General features: G+C 42.8%; 1 protein-coding gene across 4 annotated transcripts in view; it reads right to left on the reverse strand.

The window, feature by feature from the left end:
- Window positions 1-12,038, reverse strand: part of LOC139536810 (lissencephaly-1 homolog B) — a 47,786-nt gene that overhangs the window by 1,206 nt on the left and 34,542 nt on the right. For all 4 annotated transcript variants that reach the window (XM_071337440.1, XM_071337441.1, XM_071337443.1 and 1 more), the window contains exons 6-10: window positions 8,905-9,073; window positions 3,414-3,516; window positions 2,949-3,177; window positions 593-694; window positions 120-276 (exon numbers count right to left, since the gene is read on the reverse strand). In XM_071337440.1, coding sequence (XP_071193541.1) covers window positions 120-276; window positions 593-694; window positions 2,949-3,177; window positions 3,414-3,516; window positions 8,905-9,073 — 760 coding nt within the window. The remainder of the gene's footprint in view (window positions 1-119; window positions 277-592; window positions 695-2,948; window positions 3,178-3,413; window positions 3,517-8,904; window positions 9,074-12,038) is intronic.

A 12,038-nucleotide genomic window follows, 5' to 3' on the forward strand; every position in this document is an offset into this window, starting at 1 on the left:
AACTGTGGAACTGGCAGAAGTGGATTGGCGATTACACACACAAATAGGTGGTTTTGACTAGACGTACAGCAATTTGAGGGAATGCACACAGACACATGGACACAAACACACACTCTTACCCAGAGAGGTAACAAAGTGTTCATGGGCACACAGGGTCTTCATGCAGCGCTTGTTCTTGTAGTCCCAGATCCTCAGAGTCTTATCATCAGCACAGCTCACTATGAACTTGCCTCCAGGGTGCACCAACACACCACGCACCCAGTTATCATGACCCACCTAGAGAGAGGATAGAACACGTTACACACACTAGACCAGTGTTTCCCAACTCCAGTCCTCGAGTACCCCCCCAACAGTACATGTTTTTATTGTAGCCCCAGACAAGCACACCTGATTCAACTTAATCATCAAACCCTTGACTTGAATGAGGTGTGATTTTCATTGTAGCCCTGGACAATGTGTACGGTTGGGGGTACTGGAGGAGAGGGTACTGGAGGACCGGCGTTGGGAAACACTGTACTAGACCAACCTGTGAAAAAAACACTGGAAACCAATCGGGTTACCTGAGGAGGAGGTAACACACACACAAACTCACCAGAGTCATAAGGCACATGCCAGTGCTAATGTCCCACATCTTGATGGTCTTATCTCTAGAGCCAGAGAGAAGGAACGGACCAGACTTCCCATTCTTCTTACTCTACAGGGAGAGAGAGCGAGAGAAAAAGGGCGAGAGACCGGGGGAGAGAGAATATGCTCATCATTGAAAAACAAGAGTGTGTATGCACTGTTACATTGTTAACCTACAAAAGTACCCAAGGTTTTGAAATTAATATCTAGAAAATTACAGAGGGTTACATAATGGTTTGACACTAGCTGCCCTTTTAATTTCTCCTGGTTAAAATCCTGCAATCTTGTGGCCTAGTGGGCTTAAACCACTGCCTCAGGTTCACATTTACTGCTGTAGCATGGGTTCGAATCCAGCCCACTGCTATTGCACCAAAAATCATCTTTCTACGGTCTCTTCTCTATCCGATAAAGCATAAAATGCCAAAAATATGCCGTTAAAAAAAATATGCTATCTTATTGGTTGAGCTCTGGTACTATGTTCACTGGTTTTCAAAGACACCACCAGAGAGTCTTTAAATTAATTCCAGGGTTGCAAAATTCCAGGTTTCACAGACATCCTGGTTGGAGGATTACGGATTTCCTGCTTATTCCTTCCTGATTCAGGGAATCTTCCAACCAGGATTTCTGGTAAACCTGGGAATTTTGGTAGAGTTACCAAATCTTTGCAACCCTAACAAAATGTGACTCACCATCTGGATTTGGTCTTATGTAGCAACATTTTAAATTGTGTTTTTTTTACATTGGATAGTAGAGACATGGTTTATCATACACTGCATTTTTGAGGAACAATGGGAAAGTAATTCTGCTTTGAAAGTTGATAAACTTGTAAACTCACTTTTGAGAAAATCGCCTTTGAATTCTTTTGGTACCTACTGGAGAGCTCTTCTTTGTCTAAACCCATTCAGCATCGTTCACACCCTCTTAAGCTTTAGCCCCACCCATCTCCTTGCGTACAGAGCTCACACTTGAGGCTCTGGTTGATGATTTGTTTACCTCTGGATAACATGAAAACGGCCTAACAAGCTCTGCTGGCAACAATTTCATTACACTTTTTTTGCCGACGTTTACTGACACTGACCATTTTCAACGCGTGTTGTATCCTTTAGCTTAAAACATGTAGCTAAACAATTAACCTAGCTAGGTAAACAACATGTAAGATCACACACGTCACGTAACGTTAGCTAACGAGCCAGCCAGCAAACGTTAGCTAGTTAAACAACAATGAACATAGTGCCAAATCATGCCGTTACTACCCTGCATGAATCTGCTGGGAGCTAACCAACCAGGTTCAATGTTAGCTAGCTAACATTAGCCTTTAACTAGCAAAGCAAACGGTTCTGGGATACGAATAGTCATACACGTAATGTTAGCTATGGAGCCAGCCAGCTAACGTTAGCCAACTAGCTAACAGTACACTTTAGCTTGAAATGTAACCACTTTCTGTCAAAATTAGAAAATTAATATCTGAAAACGTAGCTAGCTAGACTATCTTACCCTTATATATCCTCGTGCATGGACGTGTCTCCCTGTCATGAAGACCATGCCACAGTTGCCCTTAGTTTGACGATGTAATCCAGAGACAGGTGTTTTCTCCATCTCTTTAGCTATCATACTCTAATTCCACTGATTTCAAAACTCAAACCTCCAGAAAGTGGAGAGCAACACTTATGCAGCTCCACTACACAATACATTATTAAAAAAGCCACATTCAACAGGATTACCAACACAGACTGACCAGCTCAAATAGACAGAAGCCTTCTATATGGCAGACCAATCCAAACTCCTCTCTCTGCATGTCCAGCCCACTCATTATCTCAGCCAATAATGGCTAGTGGGAAGGTTGCTGGATTTTTCTGTGTGCTTAACCAACAAGGCTTGTAATGTAACAATTATATTTGTATTTACAGATGGCATACACGTTTGTTATTAAGGCACATGAAAGTTCACATGTTCAAGATGGCATTTCTGCCTCAAAACACATTTTGATTAAAAAATAAATAACTTTAAAATGGCTCTCCTGTGAAGTCGTAACTTGCGACATACGCCAAGTTTCCTGAAACGGGTCACAAATAGGGTTACTGCAGTGTTTCCCAAACTCGGTCCTGGGGACCACAAGGGGTGCATGCTTTGTTTTCTGCTCTAGCACTATACCGCTGATTCAAATAATGAAAGCATGATGATTAGTTGATTCAAAGAATCAACCGTGTCGTGCTAGGTGAAAAACAAAACGTGCAACCCTTGGGGTCCCCAGGACAGAGTTTGAGAAACACTGGGTTACTGAGTCAGGATTAGGGTTAGTGTGTGTACATAGAGGTTCTCCTCACCTCTGAGTTGGTAGCCTCCAGGATGGTAGGGTGAGCGGTATCGGGGGCCCAGGCGATACACTCCACCACGTGTTCGTGCTCCCGCAGCTCAGCCTTACACTCCTTTGAGGTGGCCACCCACACACGCACCGTCTGGTCGTTGGAACAGCTGGCGATAAGAGAACCATCCTGGTTGGGCCGGACCATCCTCACCCACTCCCTGTGGCCTGTAAATGTCTTCACACAGTACCTAAAGAAAGAAAACACTCAGAATGATATACATACACAAAGACATACACACCTGCAGCAACACTCAAATACGGGACATTTTGCAACACCAGAATGTGTCTGCCACTGGATTGATAAAAAATGAGATTAAGTATTTCAGCACCTGATAAGTGAGATAAGTCAATCAAATGTATTTCAATCAAATGCATTTATAAAGCCCTTTTTACATCAGCCGATAAGTGTGTTTGTGTGTCTCACCCAGTGGCCACCTCCCACATTTTGATGGTCTTGTCTCTGGAGCCGGAGACTATGTGGTCTCCGTTGGGCATGATGGCTACAGACGACACGTTATGGTCATGACCTGAAACAGACAGACGGAGGAGAGAGGGAAAGAGATATTAGTAAGCCTAATACAAAAGAACCAGGTCCACTTTACAGTAATTACATAGTACTAACCAAATATTTAGACATATTTATTCAGGGTTTTCAGGTCATATTTCATACATACACTACATGACCAAAGTATAAGGACAACTGCTCGAACATTTCATTCCAAAATCATGGGCATTAACATGAAGTTTGTCCCCAATTATACACTGACTCCAAAAATTACAGACAATGTTGCAAAAACATTTGGCCAAAATAGGGATGGGCATTTGACTTTTTTTGTCCTGTTCAGTACACATTATATACTTTTTAGTATTCAAGTACTCGAATAAAAACAAATAATATTTACAACAGGCCCACATTGAAAAAAAATTATAAAAAGTGTACGTATTTATCTATAGACCTATGCCAACAGTGCGCAACAAACACCTCATTTATCATAACCATTACAGATAAACTATGATTGCAACATTTCTCCATATATACTGAACAAAAATATAAATGCAACACGTAAAGTGTTGGTTCCATGTTTCATGAGCTGAAATAAAAGGTCCCAGAAATATTCCATATGTACAAAAAAGCTGATTTCGTTCAAATTTTGTGCACAAATTTACATCCCTGTTAGTGAGTATTTCTCCTTTGCCAAGATAATCCATCCACCCGACAGGTGTGGCATATCAAGAAGCTGATTAAAACAGCATGATCATTACACAGATGCACCTTGTGCTATGGACAATAAAAGGCCGCAAAAATATGCACAACACAATGCCACAGCTGTCTCAAGTTGAGGGAGCGTGCAATTGGCATGCTGACTGCAGGAATGGCCACCAGAGAAGTTCTGAAGAATATAAGAATTATGTTAATTTCTCTGCCTCCAAAGTCGTTTTAGAGAATTTGGCAGTACGTCCAACCGGCCTCACAACCGCAGACCACGTGTAACCATGCCAACCCAGGACCTCCAAATCAGGCTTCTTCACCTTCGGAAGCATCTGAGACCAGCCACCCGGACAGCTGATGAAACTGTGGGTTTGCACAACTAAATAATTTCTGGAGGCACATTGTCATGCCATTCATCTGCCGACATCACCTCATTTTTCAGCATAATAATGCGCGGCCCTGTGTCAAGCTGAAAATGTCCCAGTTCTTCCATGGCCTTCATACTCACCAGACATGTCACCCATTGAGCATGTTTGGGATGCTCTGGATCAACGTATACGACAGCGCATTCCAGTTCCCGCCAATATTCAACAACTTGGCACAGCCATTGAAGAGAGGGACAACATTCCACAATCAACAGCCTGAGATGCGAAGTAGATGTGTCACACTGCATGAGGCAAATGGTGGTCACATCAGATAATGACTGGTTTTCTGATCCACGCCCCTACCTGTTTTTTTTTTTACGGTATCTGTGACCAGAGGTATATCTGTATTATCAGTCATGTGAAATCCATAGATTAGGGCCTAAGTCATTTATTTCAATTGACTGATTTATGTACAGTGGCAAGAAAAATTATGTGAACCCTTTAGAAATACCTGGATTTCTGCATAAATTGGTAATAAAATTTGATCTGATTGTCATCTAGGTCACAAGAATAGACAAACACAGTCTGCTTAAACTAATAACACAAACAATTATATGTTTGTCTTTATTGAACACACAGTGTAAACATTCACAGTGCAGGGTATGTGAACTCTTGGATTTAATAACTGGTGTTTTCTGCCGTTGCGGATCAGACCTGCACAACGGTCAGAAGGAATTTTGGACCATTCCTCTATACAAAACTGTTCCAGTTCAGCAATATTCTTGAGATGTCTGGTGTGCACTGCTCTCGAGGTCATGCCACAGCATCTCAAATCGGGTTGAGGTCAGGACTGACTGGGCCACTCCAGAAGGCGTATTTTCTTCTGTTGAAGCCATTCTGTAGTTGATTTACTTCTGTGTTTTGAGTTGTTGTCCAGTTGCATCACCCAACTTTTGTTGAGCTTCGGACAGGCTCTGAGGCAGCAAAGCAGCCCCAAACCATGATGCTCCTTCCACCATACTTTACAGTTGGGATGAGGTTTTGATGTTGGAGTGCTGTGCCTTTCTTTCCTCCACACATAGCGGTGCGTGTTCCTTCCAAACAACTCAATCTGTCCACAAAATATTTTGCCAGTAGCGCTGTGGAACATCCAGATGCTCTTTTGCGAACTTCAGACATGCAGCAATGTTTTTTTTGGACAGCAGTGGCTTCTTCCGTGGTGTCCTCTAATGAACACCATTCGAGTTTTATGTATCGTAGACTCGTCAACAGAGATGTTAGCATGTTTCAGATATTTCTGTAAGTCTTTAGCTGACACTCTAGGATTCTTATTAACCTCATTTAGCATTCTGCGTTGTGCTCTTGCAGTCATCTTTGCAGGACGGCCACTCCTAGGGAGAGTAGCAACAGTGCTGAACTTTCTCCATTTACAGGCAATTTGTCTTGCCGTGGACTGATGAACATCAAAGCTTTTAGAGATACTTTTGTAACCCTTTCCAACTTTATGCAAGTCAACTATTCAATCTTAGGTCTTCTAAGATGTTTCACATCAGGCAACGCCTCGTGAATAGCAAACTCAAATTTTGTGAGTGTTTTTTATAGGGCAAGGCAGCATCTCCATTCTCGTCTCATCGATTGGACTCCAGGTTAGCTGACTCCAATTAGCTTTGGAGAAGTCATTAGCCTATGGGTTCACATACTTTCCCCAACCTACACTGTGAATGTTTAAATTATGTTTTCAATATATAGTTAATAATGTGTGTGTTATTAGTTCAAGCACACTATGTTTGTCTATTGTTGTGATCAGATCAAATTTGATGACCAATTTATGCAGAAATCCAGGTAAATCCAAAGGGGTCATACTTTTTCTTGCCACTGTATATGAACTGTTACTCAGTAAAATCTTAGAAATTGTTGCATGTGTATATTGTAAAAAGAAAATGAACGAAATCAGCGATAAACCTTTGTAAGACATTCATTTTCACAGTATTTATGCTTCCAGATAAAAGGGAAGAAGCAACCAGCGCTCAAAGTCAAGATCTAGTAACTTCTTAAAGTTTGCCTTTAGGTCTTTAAAAAATGGCAGGTAACAGACAATCAGTATTCAGACCCATTCACTTTTTGTTACGTTACAGCCTTATTCTACAAAGGGCTCAAAAAATTGTTTTCCCCGATTCAAACTACACACAATACCCCATAATGACATTGCAAACAGGTTTTTAGATTATTTTTTGTGTGCAAATGTAATAAAAAAACAAAAAACAGAAGGTATTTACATAAGTATTCAAACCCTTTGGTATGAGACTCTAAAATGAGCTCATCCTGTTTCCATTGATCATCCTTGAGCTGTTTCTACAACTTGGAGTCTGTGGTAAATTCAATTGATTGAACATGATATGGAAAGGCTATAGTTTGTCCAGTTTGGCCGGGCGGCCAGCTCTATGAAGAGTCTTGGTGGTTCCAAACTTCTTCCATTTAAGAATGATGGAGGCCACTGTGCTCTTGGGGACCTTCAATGCTGCAGACATTTTTTGGTACCCTTTCCCAGATCTGTGCCACGACAAAATCCTGTCTCGGATCTCTACGGACAATTCCTTCGACCTCATGGCTTGGTTTTTGCTCTGACATGCACTGTCAACTGTGGGACCTTATATAGACAGGTGTGTGCCTTTCCAAATCATGTCCAATCCATTGAATTTACCACAGATGGACTCCAATCAAGTTGTAGAAACATCTCAATGATGATCAGTGGGAACAGGATGCACCGGAGCTGAATTTAGAGTCTCATTGCAAAGGGTGTGAATACTTCTGTAAATGAGGTATGTTGTTGAAAACCTGTTTTCGCTTTGCCATTATGGGTTATTTTGTGTAGATTGATGGCCCCCCCATCAATCTACACAAAATAACCCATAATGGCAAAGCGAAAACAGGTTTTCAACAACATACCTCATTTACAGAAGTATTCACACCCTTTGCAATGAGACTCTAAATTCAGCTCCGGTGCATCCTGTTCCCACTGATCATCATTGAGATGTTTCTACAACTTGATTGGAGTCCATCTGTGGTAAATTCAATGGATTGGACATGATTTGGAAAGGCACACACCTGTCTATATAAGGTCCCACAGTTGAAGGGGAATGAATTTAATCCAATTTCAAAAAAGGCTGTAATGTAACAAAATGTGGAATAAGTCAAGGGGCCTGAATACTTTCCGAATTCTCTGTACAATATTAAAACAGGTGTCTCAATTCTTTTTTTTATATATATATTTTTTTTTAAGAATGCCCGTTTTGAATAAATCCTGTCTGATCGGGGTTGATTATAGAAGGTAAGTGCTAGGGTTTTAGCTAATATCCAATCCAAAAGCGAGAGGGTCCTCAACTTTCTTTAGAATGAGTGATATAGTGGCTTGATAAAAAGGCTGTAAAAAGATGTATCAAAGCAGTGGGAGTAGGCTGAAGCTAATAGTGGACGGAGTTGTTTAGAAAATGTCTTCGAACCCGTCTGGTCCTGGTAAAATTTCTGAAGAGGTAAATGGTTAATCAAGATCCATTCTCACTGCATCTGTTAGCTTGGGTATTGGTAAACTTGAGAGGAAAGCATCTGTCAAGTGGTCTCCAGAGGCTTCAGTGCGATATAAATCAAATCTCATTTGAGATCAACCCTGTTTCAGTACGATATTAGGCGGGAGGCTGTGGATTGTCTTAATTGGTGGGCTAGAATTCTGCTAAAATTCTATTTCTATGGTAGTAACCATGTAAGTACACTAACAACAGTGTAGGTAGATCAGGGTTTCTGTTAGCCGGTAAATGCCGGCTTTAGGACATGCTGTAGGTCATGTAATGGTTTGTCACATGCAATATGCTTTGTGGACTTCACCGGACAGAGGTTGCTCTCCGGTTTTGTGAGTAAACAAAAAGGTGTGGAATCTTCATACTGTCTCGGCCTTAGGCATATACCACGGCTCAATCATGGCTAGAAGGGATCCAGCTGTTGTCAAATTAACGTCAAAAGTTGATTTTCTTAGCATTTTAAAGAGGCCAAACATTTTCAAACAAATAGCCTATAGGACAGGTCGTTAGCAAATAATATTATACAAATATTATATTTTGAAGTAGTGCTTTATTACTGTATGTCGGCTTTAGGACATGTACATATGGATGGCCAGTATATTTCTCAAATGTCCAGTAAATTCAAATCATAAATAAACATAAATCCTGAGGTAGGTACACATTGGTAAATAGTGCTTGTTATGCTGTTATACCACTTGGAGGAACACACAACCCCACACACACACACACACACACACACACACACACACACACACCTCAGCCCCTCACCGTGCATGGTGCGGATGCACTCGAAGCCCTGGAAGTCCCACAGCTTGATGGTCATGTCTGCAGAACAGGAAGCCAGCAGCTTGCCCGTCTGGTCAAAGGAGATGTCCTGGACAGAGTCTGTATGGCCCTTCAGTGTCCGCTCAAAGTCCCCTGCCTCATAGTCCCACACCTAGAGAAATACACACACATTACAAACACACAGTCAGTTAATATCGCTTTGAAACATTTTCAACATGACAATAAACTTCCTCTGGATCAATGCAAATGAGCATAAAATGTTTTGGAAATTGGAATCATACCCAATGCAAGTGAGAGAGAAAGAAAGGAGAAAAATAAAAGAAAGAGTAGAGGGAAAGAGACAGCGAAAGAAAGGAGAGAAAGGCGGTGAAAGAAAGAGCAGGAGGAGATTTGCATGTATCCCAGGGTACAGTGCTCGGTGATCTGCCAACGTTGCCCCTGGTTACCAGAGCATCACCCCATCTCAACGTAGATAAGCAGTGACACAGCAGAAAAGACAAACGAGTGAAAAGACAAACGAGTGAGGGAGAGAGATTGAAAGAAAAAGCAAGAGAACAGGCTGAATGAACAACAAAACACTGAATGGAATATGAAATTGTATGAAATATTTTGGGGAATGGCCTCGTCTCCGAGGGAAGATGGCAGGTAGCCCTATGTGGGGCTGCTGGCATCGAAACCCACCCCACTGGGGGAGAGGAGCTCCAATGATGGGCCTTAAGGTTATTATAGCTGGTGGTGGTGAGGGTGGTGGATGGTTGTCGAAAACTGTTGCTGAAAAACAGCAAGTGAGAGAACGAGGGTAAGTTGACACACTTAGGTTGGAGTCATTAAAACTCGTTTTTCAACCACTCCACAAATTTCTTGTAAACAAACTATAGTTTTGACAAGTCGGTTAGGACATCTACTTTGTGCATGACACAAGTCATTTTTCCAACAATTGTTTACAGACAGATTATTTCACTGTATCACAATTGCAGTGGGTCAGAAGTTTACATACACTAAATTGACTGTGCTTTTAAACAGCTTGGAAAATTCCAGAAAATTATGTCATGGCTTTAGAAGCTTCTGATAGGCTAATTGACATAATTTGAGGTGTACATTTACATTTACATTTAAGTCATTTAGCAGACGCTCTTATCCAGAGCGACTTACAAGTTGTACCTGTTGAGGTATTTCAATGCCTACCTTCAAATTCAGTGCCTCTTTGCTTGACATCATGGGAAAATCAAAAGAAATCAGCCAAGACCTCAGAAAAAAAATTGTAGCCCTCCACAAGTCTGGTTCATCCTTGGGAGCAATTTCCAAACGCCACGTTTATCAGTAGAAACAATAGTACGCAAATATAAACACCATGGGACCACGCAGTCGTCATACCGCTCAGGAAGGAGACTCGTTCTGTCTCCTAGAGATGAACGTACTTTGATGTGAAAAGTGCAAATCAATCCCAGAACAACAGCAAAGGACTTTGTGAAGATGCTGGAGGAAACAGGTACAAAAGTATCTATATCCACAGTAAAACGAGTCCTATATCGACAGAACTGAAAGGCCGCTCAGCAAGGAAGAAGCCACTGCACCAAAACCGGCATAAAAAATCCAGACTACGGTTTGCAACTCCACATGGGGACAAAGATCGTACTTTTTGGACAAATGTCCTCTGGTCTGACGAAACAAAAATAGAACTGTTTGGCCATAATGACCATCGTTATGTTAGGAGGAAAAAGGAGGAGGCTTGCAGGCCAAAGAACACCATCCCAACCGTGAAGCACAGGGTGGCAGCATCATGTTGTAGGGGTGCTTTGCTGCAGGAGGGACTGGTGCACTTCACAAAATAGATGGCATCATGAGGGAGGAAAATTATGTGGAAATATTGAAGACACATCTCAAGACATCAGTCTTGAGGAAGTTAAAGCTTGGTCGCAAATGGGTCTTCCAAATGGACAATCATACTTACATTTACATTTAAGTCATTTAGCAGACGCTCTTATCCAGAGCGACTTACAAATTGGTGCATTCACCTTATGATATCCAGTGGAACAACCACTTTACAATAGTGCATCTAACTCTTTTAAGGGGGGGGGGGGGCTAGAAGGATTACTTTATCCTATCCTAGGTATTCCTTAAAGAGGTGGGGTTTCAGGTGTCTCCGGAAGGTGGTGATTGACTCCGCTGACCTGGCGTCGTGAGGGAGTTTGTTCCACCATTGGGGTGCCAGAGCAGCGAACAGTTTTGACTGGGCTGAGCGGGAACTGTACTTCCTCAGAGGTAGGGAGGCGAGCAGGCCAGAGGTGGATGAACGCAGTGCCCTTGTTTGGGTGTAGGGCCTGATCAGAGCCTGAAGGTACGGAGGTGCCGTTCCCCTCACAGCTCCGTAGGCAAGCACCATGGTCTTGTAGCGGATGCGAGCTTCAACTGGAAGCCAGTGGAGAGAGCGGAGGAGCGGGGTGACGTGAGAGAACTTGGGAAAGTTGAACACCAGACGGGCTGCGGCGTTCTGGATGAGTTGTAGGGGTTTAATGGCACAGGCAGGGAGCCCAGCCAACAGCGAGTTGCAGTAATCCAGACGGGAGATGACAAGTGCCTGGATTAGGACCTGCGCCGCTTCCTGCGTGAGGCAGGGTCGTACTCTGCGAATGTTGTAGAGCATGAACCTACAGGAACGGGTCACCGCCTTGATGTTAGTTGAGAACGACAGGGTGTTGTCCAGGATCACGCCAAGGTTCTTAGCACTCTGGGAGGAGGACACAATGGAGTTGTCAACCGTGATGGCGAGATCATGGAACGGGCAGTCCTTCCCCGGGAGGAAGAGCAGCTCCGTCTTGCCGAGGTTCAGCTTGAGGTGGTGATCCGTCATCCACACTGATATGTCTGCCAGACATGCAGAGATGCGATTCACCACCTGGTTATCAGAGGGGGGAAAGGAGAAGATTAATTGTGTGTCGTCTGCATAGCAATGATAGGAGAGACCATGTGAGGATATGACAGAGCCAAGTGACTTGGTGTATAGCGAGAATAGGAGAGGGCCTAGAACAGAGCCCTGGGGGACACCAGTGGTGAGAGCACGTGGTGCGGAGACAGATTCTCGCCACGCCACCTGGTAGGAGCGACCTGTCAGGTAG

The sequence above is a fragment of the Salvelinus alpinus genome, chromosome 13 (genome assembly GCF_045679555.1).
Source record: "Salvelinus alpinus chromosome 13, SLU_Salpinus.1, whole genome shotgun sequence".
NCBI lineage: Eukaryota > Metazoa > Chordata > Actinopteri > Salmoniformes > Salmonidae > Salvelinus > Salvelinus alpinus.